At 44.3% G+C, this 21,626-nt stretch overlaps 1 protein-coding gene across 1 annotated transcript in view; it reads left to right on the forward strand.

Moving 5' to 3' along the window:
• The first annotated feature begins 6,424 nt into the window (after positions 1–6,424).
• ITGA8 (integrin subunit alpha 8) overlaps positions 6,425–21,626 on the forward strand; it is a 179,593-nt gene continuing 164,391 nt past the window's right edge. Inside the window, exons 1-2 of the mRNA XM_007460903.1 lie at positions 6,425–6,630; positions 7,327–7,460. Coding sequence (XP_007460965.1) covers positions 6,425–6,630; positions 7,327–7,460 — 340 coding nt within the window. The remainder of the gene's footprint in view (positions 6,631–7,326; positions 7,461–21,626) is intronic.

Below are 21,626 nucleotides of genomic sequence, written 5' to 3' on the forward strand. Positions count from 1 at the left end.
TATTAGGGTCACAGACACTAGAGGGCAGTCCTGGACACCCTCCTAGCATCTTTCCACTGTGGAATAAACAGAGCAACCTAGTTTGGGGTTTAAAACACACTCAGAGGGCTTCCTTGGTAGTGCAGTGGTTAAGAATCGGCCTGCCGGTGCAGGGGACACGGGTTCGAGCCCTGGTCCAGGAAGATCCCACATGCCGCAGAGCAACTAAGCCCATGCGTCACAACTACTGAGCCTGTGCTCTAGAGCCCATGAGCCACAACTACTGAGCCCGCGTGCCACAACTACTGAAGCCCGCGCGCCTAGAGCCCGTGCTCCGCAACAAGAGAAGCCACCGCAATGAGAAGCCCACACACCGCAACAAAGGGTAGCCCCTGCTTGCCGCAACTAGAGGAAGCCCAGGCGCAGCAATGAAGACCCAACACAGCCAAAAATAAATAAATAAATAAATAAAATCTCAAAAACAAAAAAGAAAACACACTCAGATCACCAATCAGATGCTCCAGCCTTTATCTCCTCCCATAAGTGGAGGGCTCCTCTGTGATTCCCCCACCTATTTGTAGGAGACCTTTGTGTCTCGCCGGAGTCCTTCAGCATCCTCCAAGGGCTGAATGAAGAGTCTGGCTGCTTCAGAAGGCCACAGCTGCTGTCTCCCCCGGGAACCCACAACTATTTACCCTTGTCCTGGGTCCACAGAGATGCCTGCAGGATTGTGTTCACAAAAGCCTCTGCTTTCAAGACCTGGTGCAATGCGGTCAGTGTTTGTGTCCAGCCTGCCCCCCCTCCCCCATGCATATGTTGAAATCCCAACCCCTAATGTGATAGTACTGGGAGGTGGGACCTTTGGGAGGTCATGAGGGTGGAGCCCCATGATGGAATTAGTGCCTTATAAAAGGAACCCCAGAGGACTTTCTCACCCCCCTTTCTGCCATGTGAGAATACAATGAGAAGTGGGGAAACTGGAGAGGGCTCTCATGAGAACCCAATCGCGCTGGCACCTTGACCTTGGACTTCCGGTCTCCAGAACTGTGAGAAATAAATTTCTGTTTTTTATAAGCCGCCCAGTCTATGGTATTTAGTTAACGGCTGCCTGAATGAATGAAGACGCCTGGCACGTGCACAGGTGGGGAGAATGCCTCACTCCTCATTTTAAGTGACTCTTTCCGCAGCACCAGAGTGCTGAGGCCCTGAACCCTAACACCTTATTGAAATTTAACAATAATAAAGCCCCTCGAATGTATTCCCACAGCCTCCTTTGGCACTGGACTCAAACATAAGCTTTTGGAGAACTGCACTTCCCAACTGCCAGACTCCAAATTTACAACTAAGATGTTGTGAGTTTTTTCCCATGGAAGTATGCTTTAGTCACTGTGGCCAACCCATCAGACGTGTGTAGGTTTTTCAAAATTCTGGAGTGAACTGGCCCTAATTAAAATCTGTAAATCAAGGTCTTGCGTATAAGCTCAGCTGCCTGGGGTCTTTGACTCTCAGGAAGATTTATCCCCAGATGTCAAGGTTCTGGAAGAACATCATTGGCCTCAGTTACCTTCCTTTTTTAGAGAAAGAATTGTTTTATTTATTTTTATTTTTGTTTAAAGCAGAGTTGTTTTTAAAAGGCTCATTCTAAAAAGAGATCAAGTCAGAGTCTGGTGGGAATTTTCCTTCAGCTAAACCAACTGCTGGCTGTGCTTGAACATCTGCCAGCACGGGGGCCACTGCTGCAGCACTTTTAACTTAAAAGTGGCTAATAAAATCATGAAGGGAAATCATAAAAGAGAATTACAAACAAAATTATCAAAAAGAAAAAAAAAGATTTTACTATAATGAGATTCATCCTCCAGGGACCAGAAATAGAAAATTTGCAGACATAAGCTTATGCTAGCAGAGACACTTGACAGATTTAAAAGTTGTTTGCCCAAAGTAAGTTTAATTGACCAGTGTTCACTAATGAGTGGTTTCTAATATTGCAGAAACTCTGAGTCCAGTTGGGCAAAAAAAAAAAGAAAAAAAAAATCAAACCAAAAACAAAGAAACAAACCAAAAAAACCCTGAGATCACCTCAGTTACCCAAAATACGAGAAAAGATTGAAAAACTACCTTCCATTTGTGGTGCATTCATTTTTAAAGCTGATGGAATCTTCAAGAACACATTGTTTTTACACTGGCTTATTTTGTAAATGGTTCAACATATTGAAATTGTGGTTGTATTAATGAAATAATCAGATCGGGACTCCCCTAGCTCTTGATTTGGAGGCAGCATCACTTTTTATCACATAAAGAAACAGATTTAAACATAGCGGGGAGGGACTTCCCCAGTGATCCAGTGGTAAAGACTCTGCCTTCCAAGGCAGGGGACGCAGCTTCGATCCCTGGTCGGGGAACTAAGATCCTACATGCCACGGGGCACCTAAGCCCATACACCTCAACTACTGAGCCCACGTGCTGCAAACTACAGAGCCCACGTGCCCTGGAGCCCTCACACCACAACTAGAGAGAAGCCCCCGTGCCGCAACGAAGACCCGACACAGCCAAAAAAATTAAGAAAATAAATGAGTTAAAGAAATAAATATTTTTAAAAGTTGTTAAGAAATAAAATAAACAGTGGGGAATAGTAATTGGTTATTAAGTTACAAATGTATTTGGTCTTCTGTTAAAAAGTATGCACTAATGGTTAAATGTTACAACATCTCTATTTCTAAGTACTTCATACATGGCTACAACCCAGAGAGCATTTTTCTTTTTCCTAGGCTACTCTTTACTTATTTAGTTTTGGAACGTTTGGGCCAAATCTGTTCCATCTTTGACCTTTGGGTTCTTTTCTTTTCTGTTTAGGCAAACAACTATGTATACCTTTCTCGGTATTAAATATACACACGCACTCACATGCATGACAAACAATTCCCAGACTTGCTTTTCTGACAAATAAATCAGTGCTAGTAGATCTTTAAAATATCAAACTTCTCATTCAGCATAAGACCTGTCACTGTCCATGTGTTTCTCTGACGGTACCCCAAGTTTTACTGATTGGCATGGTTCCCACATGTCAGAATAGCGCAATGTGCAAGACACCTATGCAGACCTATTCTGTCCCTGCAATTATTGCAGATTTTTTTTCTGGCTTCTTGGAAGATTTACTACTCTCCCAGGCTCTTGGTCTCCCAGGGAGGTCAAAGAGCTTTAAGTAAGTTTGCTTTCCCTCCACTCTTTGAATACCAAAGTACCACCAAACCCTTTTCCGAGACTTCTTAACACACTGCTACATTATGCCACCTCTCAATCATGACTCATGGGCATGCTCTAAGGGCCAGCCCAGAAGAGCTTGCTACTTTAGAAAGGTGACTTCTCATTATTGCCATAACTTACAAAAACATACTTATAGACCTAATAGTATGAGGAACTGTTTTTGGCATCTGCCGGTCCTGGGTTCAAATCACACCACTTACTTGCTCTGTAACTTTGAATATGCTTGTACCTCTCTGAACCTTAATGCCCTCATCTGTACAGTGGAAAGTGACACTATTAAGAATATAGGCTTGCTGTATAAATCAAGAACAAGTGTGTTTTAGAAGAAACGGACAACTATATGTATCCAATTATGTGGCAATAAGTAGAATTTTCTTTCCTGGCCTACCCCTATCTTGAATTAAAAATAAGGAACATGCTAGAAATATCAAAAAGTGAGACAGTAGCAAAAGGGGATACCCTGGTGACGTGCTGATTTATACAAATCAAAGCATTTTATAATATTGAGCTACTCTGTCTGGTAAGTTGGTATGTGGACCAAGTGTACATCTAGGATTATGCTATTACTTTCTTTTTGTTTTTAACTGCACTTTATTAATTTAAACAAATAGAGATAATGATTGCTTATGTTATCTTTGTAAATCTTTTGAAACATGCCCTCATAAAGACTTGAGAAAAGGCTGGATTTTTTAACTCAAAATACTTTTTAAAAAATAATTTTTATTGGAGTATCGTTGCTTTACAATAGTGTGTTAGTTTATACTGTACAGCAAAGTGAATCAGCTATAGATATACATATATCCCCTCTGTTTCGGATTTCCTTCTCATTTAGGTCACCACAGAGCATTGAGCAGAGTTCCCCGTGCTATACAGTAGGTTCTCATTAGTTATCTATTTTATACCTAGTATCAATAGTGTATATATGTCACTCCCAATCTCCCAATTCCTCACCCCACCCCCCATTACTTTCTACCTGTTTAGGTGTTCCATTTCAACATAAGACTTGCCTGCAATGTGATGAATTTACACATTTCAGCATGCAGTCTCAGGAAATGATGGAGTTGAGGTTATTTCCCAGTCTCAAGGTCTCCCACAGCTCTGAATATGCCCATGTGTACGTTGCATGTGAATTACTCATTGAAATTTACTCTAGGGAACATCACTTTTATGAACAATAGTAACCTGACCCAAGGTAGTGAACTTTGTATCCAACACAAGTGGACTTTGGGACTGAGAAAAAGGTTTTCTACCCTCTACTTTTAAGTCCTTGTCTGGGAAAGGACTATCCAGTTAGGAAATGATCCAGATGTGATGATTTGCTACATAATCTTCTGATAGCTTATTAATTTTTAGCATTTTTACAGGGACGAGACAAGCAAAGATGAAATGTAAAATTTAATTCAGTCTGCCAAGTGGGTTCTAATGTAAGAGAGAGAGAGTCTAGCTTTTCAATGGGAGCAGAGATTTTCCATGGATGGACTCCTACCTGCACCACCAGACTAGACCACTGCTCTGAATCACAGTTTACGCCTCCAGCTTCTCGCGGATCCCATGCTAGTAACAGACTCAACAGGTCCAGCATCTAACTCACCATCTACCTCCCATTACGCCCTCCTTGCCCATTGCTTCTGTTTGTGATTCTCCTCTTCTTAGTCGATACCTGCAGACTCGCCTTGGGCTCTTCTTCACTTTCCTTCTGCCATCAGTCTTCTGGCCCTTTCCCTGCCAGAAAAGGGCCCGTTGGGCTTCCTTTCCCTTCCATCTGTTAATCATGTCGAAGTCCTCATCAGCCAGTGCATTTGGGCAACAGCTGCTTTGCTTTCTCTTCCTTCTAACAACCGACCGCCTTCCACCAACACACACACATCCTCCACTAAACTTCTGGAGTCCCTGTAGGCGTGTCATGCCTTTGCTGTGGAACCGGCTCCCTCTGCCTCGGTAAATGTTCTCGTCATGAAGATCCTTTCTCAGGACGTCCATCCCTATCTCCCACTGCTCTCCAACCCACACTTTTATTCTGATCCCTTTGCACAACCATTTCATCCCAGCCTTTCTGTCTTTAACACCTTCCCTCAATCACTCCGCCCACTCCACCTATATATATACCTATATATAGGGTTATACCTATATAACCCCAGCGCCACCCTGTTCAACGCTTAATAGCAGCTCTCCTGCCCCGTCATTCCTGTATCCCTGGAAGACCACAGGTTATGTAAGGGCTTCTACATCACGGTTCTCCTCTGCCTTCCCCCCTACTCATCCCTCACTCCCTACCCCAAGCAGAAGACACAGAAAGAGATCAGTTAACACCGGTGGTGGATTGGAACTGAAGTTTCAACTCCCGCTGACTCCAACCTACACCCTCGACCCCTGCTGGGGGTAAACTGGAAATTCCGACATTCCCAACTTTGCCAGTCTTTGCCACAATTACACAGGGTCGAGGACATATAGGGCCGAGTCATTCGACGTGTGCCACGTGCCTTTGAGAAAGACCTAAATAAAATCTCCAGGATTGCTCTGTTTATCAGTTACCTCGGCAGGGAGGTCGGGTAGAGGTGGGGAAGGAGAGAGGTCAGTCACAGACGAACAAACGCACATCGACCCTGAAAGGGTCTTCAGGCTGTAGAGGTGATGCAAAGATCCCGGCTTGGTCTGGCCTCGTCCCTCGTGCTGGGGTACGCTTTCACAGTCTTCCATTTGGGGGACACTGGAGTAAACCCTCGCCCCATGCGGCGGGGGCCAGGGCAGGGGGGAGATCGGCTTCCAAAAGCAATGGCTTGACTTGGCCTGTGTGAGGCTCAGATCGTTCTTGAGATGCAGAAAAGCCGGGCGGCCGAAACAGGCGCCGGCCGGCCGCCAGCGAAGCCGAGGGCGGCGAGGGAGTCGCGGACTCCGGCCCGCAGTGCGCGGACGCGCCGCTAGGAGGCGCCCCGACCGCGCCGCGGCCCCTCCTGCTGCCAGAGGAGGGCTCGGATCCCCTCCGCCAGCCCCCCGAGCCGCGGGACCAGGCGGCCGGCAGACCGCAGGGGACGCGCGGAGGATCGCCCGGGGCTGTCCCCGCGGACGCGCCGCGCGCACCGACCCGGGCCGCGGGCATCGGGGACCGCCAGCCGCCACGCCCGCCGTTCCCCAGCCGGGGTCTTCGGCTCCCGCCGCCCGGTGAGCACCGGCCGGGCGGAGGGCGATGTCCGCCCGGGCCCGCCGCGGTCCCCGGGGCAACCGGGCGCCGCCCCTCGCGCCCCTCTGCTGCTTCTCGGCCGCGCTGGTGGTGCTGTGGTCGCCCGCCTCGCAGGCGTTCAACTTGGACGTGGACCAGCTCACGGTGTACGGCGGCCCCGAGGGCAGCTACTTCGGCTACGCGGTGGACTTCCACGTACCTGCCGCTCGCACGTAAGTTTCCCCGCGCGCGCGGGCCCACCCCGCCCCAGGATGGGTCCCTGCCCCTCTGCCGGGGGACCCGCGCCTGTCCCCGCAGCCTGATGGCAGGCGATCGTCAGAGCCCCTCGCGCTGCCCGCTGGGGGTCCCGTCCGGCTCCCCGCCACCAGCCTCTTCTCTCGCCTTCCATGCTAGATGTGCCTTGTGAACTTTGAGCTAGGGACATGCCGCTTGCCTAGAATCCGAAGGTCCCGGGGAGGTCCCGAGACAAAGACTTCAGCATCGTACAAAGAGGGAAACGGGACCGAGCGGACTCAAGCCAGTGAAAACCACGACTGCAACACGGTCTGTTTATACGTAGCCTGTGACCGTTAAGGGTCTGGGCGCAAGTGCTGTCTGCTACAAGCAGCTGGGCTCTGTCCTTGGCTATTCCTCCCCCCACCCCGTCCGCCCCTCTTCCCTCAACTCACTATATACATAGCTCCACCTAGAGAAGAATTAGGACCATTTGCACCCTCTTCCAAAGCAGGTTTCAGACGCCCATAGGTTTCCGCGAGGACATCAGGTTTGACAATCGGTCTCCATCCTAAACACGTTTCTGCCCGTGACCCCGACCCTAGTCTCGGTGGGCAGGCTGCTCCAGAGACTGCGTCGCCTGCGCTCACGTTTATGATTCCCAAGGAGTAATTCCTCTCCAACCCTTTTCGCAGAGCGAGTGTCTTGGTGGGAGCGCCCAAAGCCAACACCAGCCAGCCAGACATCGTGGAAGGGGGAGCCGTCTACTACTGTCCTTGGCCCGCCGAGGGGTCCGTGCAGTGCAGGCAGATACCGTTTGACAACACCAGTAAGTGATACTTGTCATTCTCAACTGTGGGTCCTGGTTTCAAAGAGCCACAGCCATCCTGAAGTCAACTGTCCACTTTCTTTGTGCTCACGTGGCCTGTCTGATGGGTCTGTGTTGTGGGCAGCGCAGGTCCCTAGAGAAATCAGCTTTTTAAAGCCGGAGTGAAGGGGAGGAAAATGTTGAGTGCACCCCAGAGGGGGAACGGTATTTTGAGCGTGGGTTTTTGGGCACATCCTGGTAACTTCTGTTCCCTTACTCTTCCAAGATAAGCATTTTCAGGGGGAGTGGATGGTTTGGAGAAAGGCAGATGTTATAGCCTAACCTTGATTCCGGAGAGAATTTGGTTGCTTCCCAAGGACAAATCTGGGAAAAGACAGATCCTTAGCATTAACAGTGCCCAAGCTCTGGAGGCAAGAGTCAGCTGCTACAGACCCAGATATCACTCCATGTTGCTGTTTAATTCTTTACAGAAAGAGAGAGTTTTCTTTCAAAATATGGGACATTGGATGCAAACTAGTACAGGCAGAGTGTGGATGGATTACATTCATTTCCAAAATCCCTGGACAGATGTTTCTTATTTAATTAAAGGGAAAATACATTTTAAACAATTCAGGCTGTTTATGTTTCCTCTGGTGTTTTCTCCTTGGGTCTTGAGAAAACAATTTAAACTTAATGCTTTCAAAAACGTTAACACTGAATGTTTTAATTTGTACCTCCAAAACTTTATGAATTCAAAAGGTATATATGTATTATCAGGAGGCAAATACCTCTTTTCAGAAAAATGTGAATGTGTCAACTCAAATAATGTTCTTTGATGAGCAATCAATTAAAATACCTTTTGCACCACACAGCTATTTTATGATATATTCTTCATTATTGTTACATTAGTATGAATTTAGAATTTATGTAGAACATCAGTTTTCACAGAATTTTGATGAAATTGGATGGGTGGTATTTACCTGTTACTTTAACTGATTTGCAGTTTTTATTTTAAAGGAGAAAATAGTTTCAATTCTAAGTATATGGGAATCATTTCAAAGAAAAAACTCCTATGCAAGCATTAGCTTGAATTATGCCCAAACTAGGAAATATTTTATGAAAACACTTTAAAATTATGTTTTTCATGTGTCTATATATGGTCACAATAGCTCATTTACCATTGTATTGACTAATTCAGTTATTTCATACCAATTTTTATAAACTTTTAAAGTTTAACTATTAGAAAGTGGAAAAATTAAACCACTTGATATTAATTTGTGAAAGAAATCTTTCAATTTGTTGTTGAATCAGGACTTTAGATGCTTCTAATTACTGAGCTCTAGCTTGAGAATAAATTTCCTAAATCAGAACAATTAAGCATAAAGTTAAAGGTATTTTACTAATCCACGTCAAAATCATTTGTATTTTAAAAAGTATTTTAAATGTAAGCCTTGATAAATAAAAACATAAATTGTTGGCATATTTGAATTTAAGCTAAGGGAAATTTGCATTTTGAGACATTTGATGTATTTTTACCAACAGTCAATCTATAGTCATGGACATGAATTTAATAACCTTCTAGAATATTCCCATAACATATCAACATATCAAATCAGGATCTGGTTAGTATATTTTCTCTTTGATAAGGAAGAGTCAATATCTTATCCAGATAAGATAAGTCACACCTGAATACCTTTCTAAGTACTAATCCCAGTAGATGTCACCGTTCAACAAATGAAAACCAGAGAATATAGACATCAATATGAATTATTGAAAACTGACCACTCCCAACCAAAAATTTCCAGTGTTAAATTACAATAGGCAGCATTTCCCAAAAGGTCATTCTAAAGCGACTGTTTGGAGCTTTGAATTCAGTTTCCCACAGAGAACTAATGCTGAAAGATCGTGCTTTGGTTTCCAGAATAACCCATAGGAATGCACTTAACCCTTACTGTAGCTGAATCATATTTGCAATGAAACAGTAGGGGACAAACTAGTACAATTTTGGCGATTAAATAAATAGGAAAATAATGAGTGTTGAGAAAATATCAGTGTTCCTTGGAGAAAGAGGGGGGTAGATGGCACCTTCTGCACAGGTTCTCAGGAAGACATCTGGATATTGCAAAGGGCTGTCGAGATTAATGCTGCTGGTTCCACAGCTATGTCTTATTTTACTCCTAAATGGATGTTTTTTTTTTTCTCTTTTTAAATTTTTTTAATTTTTTGGCCTTGCCTCATGGCATGCAGGATCTTAGTTCCCCGATCAGGGATCGAACCCATGCCCCCTGCAGTGGAAGCATGGAGTCCTAACCCCTGGACCACCTGGGAATTCCCTGGGGTTTTTCTCTTGAGAGATGCATTCATCCTACTATTTTATACTTGCAACCATAATCGCCGTAACTTGAGGGTTCATTAAGTGGAACAAAGTGAGGGAAACAGGGAGGGAGATAGATGTTTCTGAAATAATTGAGCAAGAAATGAAAAAAAAAAAAAAAGCAAGGCATAGGAGGCCACACAACATTTGTAAGAAATGAATGGTCTATGATGGAATGAACAAAGCAGTGAACAGTGAAAGCCTGGGGGAGTTTTAGAGAGAGAAGAATGACTGAGAAAAGAAAGTTCCCCATTTAGCCATCAGGGGGTACTGTGGGCCCAGGAACCTTGGCTGCTACTGGGAATGGCCTGAGAATGGGTGGGGGAATAGGAATCAGAGGACTGTGGCTCAGGGGTTTGCTATTGAGTGGGGGCCAGCACACTACATACACATCATTTCTACCAAAGACCTTATCCATGAGCCACAAGACGGTGGAATTGCCAGCGAATGCCTTTTGCTGCGAAGTTATGAAAGGAAGGGAGGGACAGCACGAGACTGTAGAGCTATTTCCAGTTCAAGTGTCGGTTCTGTGAGCAGAGTATGATCTTGGAACCAAAGGTGAAAGGCAGAAACAGAGGCATTCTGACCCGGGGTGTTGCAGTCAATGCTACCAGATGCGTTGCATTTATTTATCACCTACTATGTACCAGTCACTTATACACATTATTTCTAATCCATACAACAAAATGACCACGTAAAACCCATTTCATGAGTAAGGCAACAGACATCAAAGGTGTTTAAAAAATACATCCAAGGGCTTCCCTCGTGGTGCAGTGGTTGAGAATCTGCCTGCTAATGCAGGGGACACGGGTTCGAGCCCTGGTCTGGGAACATCCCACATGCCGCGGAGCAACTAGGCCCGTGAGCCACAACTACTGAGCCTGCGCTTCTGGAGCCTGTGCTCCGCAGCAAGAGGGGCCGCGACAGCGAGAGGCCCGCGCACCGCGATGAAGAGTGGCCCCCGCTTGCCACAACTAGAGAAAGCCCTCGTACAGAAACGAAGACCCAACACAGCCAAAAATAAATAAATTAATTAAAAAAAAAAGATACATCCAAGACCACACAATGGTAAACAGTAGATGCAGGGCTGGTCCTAACAGACTGCAAGTTCAACGTTGGATCCTATGGAGCTGAGGCACCACTCACCTTCCCTCCCCCTCCTCCACTCCCCCACCCCAAAGTTACCTTCACAGGTTCCAGTTAAAATGATCCTCCAGAGAAGATCTGAAAGGGGAAAGCAGTTTGGGCAGAAGGTTGTGGAAACCAGAGGTCGTAGAGACAGCCTTTGTCTTGGTGGGAATGATGGGTTGTATATGCCCCCTCAGCTGCCTCTTGTCCTACCCTCTACCCATGGGCAGCAACGTGCAGGTTTCCCCCAAAGAGGAAGAAAATGTCTCTGCTTGACAAAGTAGGGGCTCTGAGTGCTGGACACCTGCAAACTGAGATGTACATAATAGAGTGTGATGCGTCGGCATCAATATAGATCACGTTACAAATATACCTTTGTACAGAGAGCCCTGACTGTCTCTGTCTTCCACCCTGTCTGCTTTCTCTATTACATCTGAATTCGAGACATTCTAAGTAAATTTGACCTTTTAATGATGTTGTTTCAACTTGTTCAGGCCCTGGGGGTGTCTATAAATTAATGCTAGCTTTGGTAACCTACTAAACTCTCTCAGCCTAGACACTGGGGGAGACTGGCCTATAATTTAGTCCCTGAATCTGGTTGTGATCTTGAACCTTAGTTTATTTAAGGTCAACTGCCTTTTTTTTCTTTCTGCCTTTGCGTTTGAAATATGTTTCATTAAATAGTAGTCATTTATTTTATTTTTACTTTATCCTATAACCTGGATTTTAAAAATTACTTACCATAAATGCAAAAATAGAGGAAGCTGGGAATTGCCTAGCACTTCAAATGTATGAATACTATTAAAATCTGTGGTCCTTTCAAGTATGAAAAAAGAAAACTTTCAGGAAGCATATGGTGGTGGGGAGGGAAAAGGGTAGATAATTTTCCTGCTCTGCACAAAATCAAGTGGCTCCAAAAATGTCCTTCTCTCAGCTCCCTCCTGGCTTTCCCTCTTACTTCACTAAAATAAAATACCCCCATCACCAAACTGATTTCTTCCACTTTTGCCTCTAAACTGTGCCCCACGTCTTAAATGTAAAACATCACATCTGCCAAATTCATGCCTCTCCTTTCTAAATCTACTCCAAGGTTCATTGTTTTTCTTCTTCCTACATTTTCCAAACCCATGTGTGGATTTACATAAAAACTCCTAGGTTACAGGTCTCCAGCTAGAAGAAGCTTGAATGAGACAATGAAACAGACGCTCAGTCTTTGGAATGATAAGAAGGCAAATTGCAACAGTGGTAACAAAAGCATAGTACACAAATATTTGATTGTTTTAAATGCTCCAATGCAACCTTTTGCAGTGAAAGGTAATTGCGGGTGCTAATAATGATGATAATAATCACAGCATTAGGAATCTCGGAGGGGCAAAGAGCTGGGAACCCTCCCAGTTAGAGACCCACTTTACAGAGTGAACAGGAAGAGGTGGGAGGTACCATTGAGATTTGGAAATCATCTGAGAAAGACAACCAGAATTTGCCTGGCCTTAATTTAGCATCTTTGTGTTCAAACAAACAAACAAACAAAAAATGAAAGAAAGAAAGAAAGAAAAAAGAAAAACAAAATGGAAGACAGTTTGGTTAGGGTATTTCAAAGCTCTAGAATGGTAAGATTTTTTCGGAATTGTGTTTTAGCTTGGAGCCGGGAAGCCTTTGTTGGGGGTGGAGGGGCGGGCAGGAGTCTGTTTTATTTTTCATTTCATGTCGAGTGAGCCCACAATAAGAAGCAGCTTAAAGCATCTGGCGCTGTGACTGGTACAGAGTTGTTTTTCGATAGCATTGGGTGTGTGCCCTTTTTCTCGTGTGAGGGTTGGGAAACATATTGGTCACATAAGTCTTGCTTTTCTAACTTCCTCAGAAAGAAACCAGTTTTTGTTCAGGAACAAAGCAAAGGCAAATGCAGGGCAGAGCTATCCCAGTAAATGACAGAGGAGATAACACCAAGGTGATAGAACTCAGAGAGTGCAGATATCTGGACTGCAGTAAGTTCAATTGAAAGTGGAAAAGAGGTGGAAGGCAGCCCAAAGATAACCTGCTCCTTTTAAGAATTAATATTGCCAGAGTTAGGGTAAGTTTTGTTTCTCTCACACACATGAAAAAAAAAAGTGTACACACACACACACACACACACACACACACACACACCACACACACACACACAGATTAGGACAGAAAGCTTACTCTGCTGATTATTGATCCCGCTGAGTCATCAGGGGTGCTTAAGCTGGAAGGCTTACTTATTCTAGAAGCATGATGGCTCCCATGACTGACAGGCTGGCCCAACAGATGCAACCAACATCCCTCAGCTTCTCGCAGTTGGCTCTAACTTTCATGTGACAAAACACAAGGGCCATCGAAGTCCTGGCATGAGAAGTGAAGGGGGAGCAGCCCCCACAGCTCACAGCACCGGAGGAAGCAATTAGAAAACGGAAGTCCTTGAAAGTCCAACTAGAAATGGGAAACAGATCTGCTCTACGGCTAGTTGAGTAGAATGAGCATTAGGCGCCTGTTGCTTAATCTGCAAAATTCTTTCAAGAAGCTGGACGTGTGTGTGATGCAACAGGCTTCCAGGCTCTTGGCAGGAAGAATCCGTGCAGCAGCTGCAGCATTCTGGGAGGAATGTAGGAAATTGTCTCGAAATTGTTCTGAAGGCAGGAAAAACGCACTGGCGCATTGAAGCCGGCCAGGTGTGATGTACGAGTTCAAACTTTACCTGTGTGTACAGAGTCCTGTATCTGTGAGTTGTGTTGATGAAGAGAATTGCTGACATTTCTAACAAGCTCAGCTAAGCAGTTCCCTGATGGACACCATCCAGATACACAAACATGGATTTTTGAGGAAGAGAGATAAAAGACTAATTACTGATCTTCTTCAAAGCGCTCACTTTAAAAATAGTTAATTTTCATGGGCTTCCCTGGTGGCGCAGTGGTTGGGAGTCCGCCTGCCGATGCAGGGGACACGGGTTCGTGCCCCGGTCTGGGAGGATCCCACATGCCGCGGAGCGGCTGGGCCCGTGAGCCGTGGCCACTGCGCCTGTGCGTCCGGAGCCTGTGCTCCGCAGTGGGAGGGGCCACAACAGTGAGAGGCCCGAATAATGCAAAAAAAAAAAGTTAATTTTCAGAATTCAGTTCAAATACATTTTCACATAACATTTTAGTGCATCAAGCAAGGTGTACGTGTATAATGAAACGCTAAAATAGATTAAAAGTAGTTTCGATTCTGGGTTACGTTATATGGGGATTTAAGGTAGATAAGCAAATCGTGATGCACGAATAAGCAATTTATACTTTAAACATTCTACCTAATACACCTGTGTTGCTCTGTTATGGACCTCAGCCAGGCAGCTCTCAGACCAGCTGGCAGGGAATGGGGCTCGTCCCCAGCCCTGCAGAAAGGCCAGCTCCTGGATCTCTGAGATTTAGACCCAAAGGTCTGCAAGTGGAGAAATTCTTCTAGATCCACAGACACTGGCCAAAGTGATCATTTACCCTTTTAATTGTTTTAGTAGAAGTAAAGCATAGATTATAAAAATAAGTCTTTATAGAAATGGTTGCCAGGCATTAGGAGTAGGAAAGAGGGGTTGTCTCCAAAGGGGAAGACCAAGGGAATTTGGGGAGCTGATGGAACTTCCTGCACCTTGACTGTGACGATGGATCCATGATGGTATGTGTTTTTCAAAATTCATTGAACTGTACATCACCAAGAGTGAATTGTACTGCGTGTAAATAAAACCAAAAAAAACAGAAAAAACATTATGGAGCAATGGCCATTGCTATGAGCATGTGGGCTTAAACTCTAGACGACAGGAAGGTCCGATGTAATAATAGCTGGAAGTATAAGGACACATCCCTGAAAAGCTAAGTAAGTCACCTTACTGCCCCCAAATAGGGGCAAACAATGTGTCAGATCATTAGACCTTCTATACATTGTTTAAATAAAGAACACTATATTCCAAATGTGTTTGGCAAGAAAACTGTGAATGGATGGGCTTTCCTGGTGGTGCAGTGGTTGAGAGTCCGCCTGCCGATGCAGGGGACGTGGGTTCGTGCCCCGGTCTGGGAGGATCCCACGTGCCGCGGAGCGGCTGGGCCCGTGAGCCATGGCCGCTGAGCCTGCACGTCTGGAGCCTGTGCTCCTCAACGGGAGAGGCCACAACAGTGAGAGGCAAAAAAAAAAAAAGAAAAAAGAAAACTGTGAATGGAAACATGTTGAATCAGAATAAATCTTTGCAACGAAGTATCATACTTAGTAATTCTCATATCCTTGCTGAAATTCAGGCATGGGACCTCTTACTGATCATCATTAAACTAAGGAGGTCTTACTTCAAACACATTATTGTAGTAACCAAAAGTAGTATAACTGCACTGCAGAGCATTAACTTATTAACATTAGGTCAATTTTATTCTTAAGCTCTGATATTTGACATGTGGCCACAGATTTGTGTATGATATTGCAAAAACCTCTGTATCAATCTGCTCTGATTTACAGGACATGTAGAGATGAGAGAGAAGGGCACACACCATTGCTACAGGAATAGGTTTATGCAAGGACCCTACACAGCCCAGGTTACACACAGCATCTTATCCCAGGTATACTGGGTCAGGGCCAGCTCCCCCCAGCCAGGTTACGGCTCCATCTCAGATCAGTCTGTTGTCATTCCCCATGATTTGCCCACGTGCCTCTGGCATAAGCCACCCTCGCCTCTTACCATATGGTTTCCATAATACGTCATGGCACAGCTTACCTCTCAGCATCTATTACGTACACCCGTGTCCCCACTTACCCTGAGCCCATGTCCTGGTGCCTCTCTCTTAACCACCCAGAACATCTTATTTTCCAGGAAAGATTTTCTGGTATTTTTCTGGCTTCTCTCTTCCTACAATTCCCAGTGGAAAATATGTTTCAAAAATTAATTCTAAAGTTGCTGCAGATCCTTTTTTAGAAGAAAGGGGACATAACACTAAAAAATAACATTTTCGAACATCCTACATATGGATGTGTCTCATGTAAATGATGGTATAAATTACACAATTGGGTATTATAGAGCCATAAAAAAATGAAGCTACCAAGAATCAGGATTAAAATGGGGAAATGCTTTTGTTTTAATATTAAGTGAGGACTTCCCTGGTGGCACAGTGGTTAAAAAATCCGCCTGCCAATGCAGGGGACACGGGTTCGAGCCCTGGTCTGGGAAGATCCCACATGCCACCAAGCACCTAAGCCCGTGCGCCACAACTACTGAGCCTGCGCTCTAGAGCCCGTGAGCCGCAACTACTGAGCCTGTGTGCCACAACTACTGAAGCCCACGTGCCTAGAGCCCGTGCTCCGCAACAAGAGAAGCCACCGCAATGAGAAGCCCACGCACCGCAACAAAGAGTAGCCCCCGCTCGCCGCAACTAGAGAAAGCCCACGCGCAACAAAGACCGAATGCAGCCAAAAATAAAAAAATTTATTAAAAAAAAACTAAGTGAAAAACCTAAAATTCAAAATTGTGTCTACAACTTGTAGAAGAGTACGAGAGGAGATACACGATGGGAGGCTATCGGGAAATGTAATTAAAACCGTTTTTTTTCCTTCTTTTTCCAGTGCATTTATTACTTATTTGTAAAAACCATGAACAGGTATCTATTTATGATCAGGAAAAACAATGATAAAATGAAACATGCAAAAATTTCTAAATGAAATTATTGAGTTCACGGAAGCGTTATGGAGATTAACAATGGAAAACCACAATTCAGGTTCTGTATTGGCTGAAAGCAATCTTAGTTGCTTCCTCTTTTGTCTTGGGTGTAGGTGGTAGAGTAGTTTAGAAATGTACTTGTTTACGTATAGGTGTTTATGCTTCAAAATACTGAAGACCAAGGGTGTTTTCAATGACAGTTATATGTGTAAAAATAAGAAGGTGCGGTGTATCACCTGTTTTCATTCTAGATTGCTCTTACATCAATAGAAACATAGGCTTGGTGGTCTGACATGATAGTTTCTAGAGCCTTGTAGAATAAGAGAGCTGTTTGTGGAGGCAAAGTGCCTTACGGAGTCCACCAAATTAAAGGCTGATTTCATCCAGAAACGCCCTCATAGACATGTCCAGAAATAATGTTTAGTCAAATATCCAGGCATCTCATGGTCCAGTCAGGTTAACACACAAAATTAACCATCACATCTTCTTTGAGACTTACAATATATAGTCTCCTTGAAAAGGCACTGAGAATTCATGAACGAAAGAAACCCACTGGATCCACAGGATAGAATATTTTTTGACAGTCATTTCTCCTCACATTTCTTAAGCCAAAGAATGCCCAGGGATTACTGTAGTATCAAATAACCCCAAATCTCTGGCTTAAACCAACAAGGTTTATTGCTTTTTCACACTATCTAGTTAATATGAACTGGAGAGGAGCCTCTGCTTATTCAAGTGACCCAAAGACCCAGGCTGATGGAGATTCCTTATTGACACGTGCTTTCAAGGTCACTCTAACTGGGAAGGCATGTGGCAAATTGCACATCGTCTATTAAAACTTCCGCCTGGAACTGACATTTCTCCTCACATTTGGTAGACCAAAGCACGCCTAGGAGGTTGGCCAGGCCAACTTATTTGAATATCTAACACTTTGTGGTAGACTGGTGTATTTACGCACGCCTATCCAAACTGTTGATGCACAACCTTTAAAAGAACACTAGAAAGGAAATGCAATAGAAGAGGCTGTCTTTGCAAATGCGATGAAAACAGGTTCTTCTATTTCTAATGGACGTATTTTTCAGGACCTTTTTAGGGGGGACCTGAAATAAATAGTTCTTTGGGGCTATGGTCCCCAAATCCCCGCATTTATGGTAAGAAGCAGACACATGGCAAGGAAACGAAGGTGTTTCTATCAACAGATGTGAAGATACGGGGGAAACTCACACTGACAATCAGTTCTCAACTTATTCCACCTGGTCTCCATTCTTTGGCACAGATATTGTCTGGAGGACTGAGTACCCTTCATCCTTTAAGTCCTTGGGTGACATGTTATTAAATCATAATGCCTTTTCCCTTCAAAGCATCCTTTGGTTAACTTGAACTCATTTTTACTTACAAAATGCAGATGACCCTTGAATAACAGGGATTTGAACTGTGCCAATCCATTTATAGGAGGATTTTATTTCAATAAATATTCCATTATTAAAGGATCCTTGGATGGTTGAGTCCGCAGATGCAGAGCTGTGGTTACAGAGGGCAGACTGTAGAACTTGAGCATGTGACACTTTTGGTATCCTTGGTGAGTCCTGGAACCGATCCCCAGCATTGTTCAAGGGTCAACTATTTTCTCTTAAGGAACAGTGGACTTGAAAATAAAGCTTAGCGTTAGCAAACAGTGAAATCAAATTTCAGGGACAAGAGGAGCGTTAGTAACGTTCTTCAAGCAGGTGCTGTCCTTGACCCTGGAATTATGGCCATGAACTTACCCTTGTGGGATTTATAGTGAATAGCCAGTGGCAAGTTGAGAAAAAGTAAGGTAAGGCTAAGGGGACAGAGAGTGGTGTGTGTGTGTGTGTGTGTGTGTGTGTGTGTGTGTGTGTGTGCGCGCGCGCGTGCGCGCACACACACGCGTGCATGCGTACGTGCACTTTCTTTTTTAGATTGGCTGGGGTATTATTTTCCTGTTGCTGCTGTAACAAATTACCACGTACTTCGTGGCTTTGAACAACACAAATTGATTATCATAGAGTTCTGGAGGCCAAGTCTAAAATAGGTCTCACTGGACTACAATCAAGGTGTTGGCAGAGCTGCACTCCTTCTGGAAGCTCTGGGGAAGAATCTGTTTTCTTGCTTTCTCCAGCTTCTGGAAGCTGCCCACATTCCTTGATTCATGGTCCTCTTCCATTCTGAAAGCCAGCACTGTCTGGCTGAGTCCTTCTCACACTGCCGTGTTTCTTGTTCTCCTTTTCTGCCTCCTTGTTTCACATGAAAGGATCTTTGTTATTACTTTGGGCCCTCCAGATAATCCAGGGTAGTCTCCCTATTTTAAGGTCAACTGATTAGCAACCTTAATTCCATCTGCAACCTTAATTCTCCTTTGTTGTGCAACCTAACATAGTCAGGTTTGGGGCATTAAGATGGAGACATCTTGAGGGCTATTATTTTGCTTACCGGAGGTGGTCCGAGAAAGTTTCACTGAGGAGGTGATGTTTGAGCACGGGCCTAAATTAAGTGAGGGAAGGAACTATGTGGTATGGGGCAGGGGGAATGTTCTACGTTGCAGGAGAGTCAATGTTAAGTCCAGAGAGGGGAAATGGAGAAAGGCCACTGGGTTAAAGAGAAGTAAGTCAACAAAAAAATGATAGAAAATGAGGCCCGAGAACCAGGTCTAGGCAAGATTATGTAGCACCTTAAAAGCCAGAGATAGGACTTTGGATTTTATTCTAAGAGTGATGGGCAGCCAATGGTGGTTTTGAGTAGACAAGTAACAGAATTTGAACTATGTTTTTAAAAGGATCCGTTTAATAGCGTGTAGGCAACCAAGAGCGGAAGCAAGGGGATGGGGTAAGAGACAGACCCATCGTTTGGTGGTAGAAAAGTGCAGTTTGGGTTGAATGATAGCACTTAGGGTTGAGAAATGGTTGGATCTGGGATTTATTTGAAAGTGCAGTTGGTAGAATTTTCTTTATGGATCAGATGAAGGGTACAGAAGAAAGAGAAAAATCTGATCTGAGTAACTGGAGGAATGGGACTGAGACAGGAAACAGCGGGGAAGGAGCAAATCTTAGAGAAAATATCCAGTTGAGTCCAGACACGAGAAACTGGAGATGCTTATTAGACATCCAAGTGATGTCAAGCGAGCAGTTAGATAAATAAACCCAGAGTTCAGGCAAGAGGTTTGGAGATTTAAATGTGGAAGTTGTAAGTATGCAGGTGATATTTAAGGCCATGACTTAGGGAGATGGTGTGAATGAAGACAAGAAGTGAAGAGAAGCGAAGTGAAGCAAAGAGAAGAGAGGAGGGGAGGGGAAAGGTCAAGGTTGAGACAGAGTCCTGGAGTCCCTGACATGTAAAGAAAAATTAGAGAATTGAGGAGGATGTATAAACAATGATAAGAAGGAGTGGCCGGTTAGACAAAAGAAGTCAAGAAGCCAGTGAAGCAATTCATGTGCGCTGGAGTGAACCTTAAACATCTGATTTGGTCACAGAAAGTGACTGACAGCTGATAAAAGTAGTTGCAGTGGCATGAGTGTCAGGAGAGAATGGGAGACGACCAACAGGAGACAGCAAGTCTGTAGAGCCATTTTTTCCCAAGGAGTTCCACCCTAAATGGGACCACAGAAATGTAATCATCGAGAAGACATGATAGCGTGTTTGTAATCTAATAGGAATTGTCCAGTCGATAGGGAAATGATGATGTTGATTAAAGGACGAGAAGGATGTGCAGAAACAGATTCCTGAGTAAATGAAAAGGGATGGGTGGGACTTTACACAGATGGAGGGATTAGCCTTGGAGGAGCACAAAGACGGTCCATCCTTAGAGAGCAGAGAAAGCAGAGCAAGAGTGGGTTTGTGGGTTTGGCAATAGAAGGAAGAAAGCGATCTTCTTTCATTTCTTCTATTTTGTCAGTGACATAAAAAGCAAGATTATCAGCTGAGAGTGAGGAAGTAGATAAAGAAGGTTGAGATGAGGAGAAAATGTAAATAGTAACAGTGAAATGGCAGAATGCATTAAGCAACGAAGTGCACAGGGACTGCCTGGTAAATCCTATTTAAAATCTGAATTTATTTGGGGAAGGGATACATTTTGCCTCTGCTCAACCTATAGTATGGTCCTACTTGTTTGGGGTAGAGTTTCAGATTTCCCAGAGGATAATTCCATCTTGGGTATTAATCTTCCATAAATATACATTGCAGAAACAGAAGGTTTGAATGCTTAAGTTCCTGTTTTGTGTAATGTTGGGAATGGTGATTTTGTTTTAAAACCACAAAATGAACCATTTTGTTAGATGATGGTTGGTTCCCTTTTTACCACATCTTCTGGCAACAGGGATGAGGTCCTGAGGAAAATACAGGCATACAACAGGAGCTTTTCAAGTGCTACTGGGAGGCAAGTTTATATAACCTTCATCCTGAAACCCAATCATATCCTGTATTTAAAAGTATTGCTTTGAGGTCATAGTGAAGAGATTTATGTCATTCAGTCTGCTTCCTGAGATTCCCATGCTGAGAGATGTTCATGACTTCTTGAAGCAAATACATTTTGGGGACCCAAACAGAGAAGCATGCTATTCTCCTCACAATTGGAAGGTGACATATAAGTTAAGTCAAGAGTTCTCGTTTCCCCAGCTATGTCAATGGCCAAGATATTTGATCCCAGGTAATTATTCCAAGTGTGAGAAAATCTAGAGATGAGAGAAAGTGTGAAAAATTCAAGGAGCTGAAAGAAAATCACTATGGTTGGGAATGGCATGAAATGATGATGCTGGCAAGATAAGGGTGGGATATGGCTGGTTTTAAGAATTTTGGCATTTTAGAAAGAACTCTAGTGTCAGGACGGAGAATGCATTTGAAGGTGACAAGCCTGGAGGAAGGGAAACCAGGTAGGGGACCACTGCAGCCAGTGAGGCTAAAGAAATGGGAGTCACCCCAGGGAAGTGGCACAGGAATGGAGAGAAACAGATGGACTTGAGAGAGATCTAGAAGGAGGCACCAGCAGGAA

Source organism: Lipotes vexillifer, unplaced genomic scaffold, assembly GCF_000442215.2.
Source record: "Lipotes vexillifer unplaced genomic scaffold, Lipotes_vexillifer_v1.1 scaffold534, whole genome shotgun sequence".
NCBI lineage: Eukaryota > Metazoa > Chordata > Mammalia > Artiodactyla > Lipotidae > Lipotes > Lipotes vexillifer.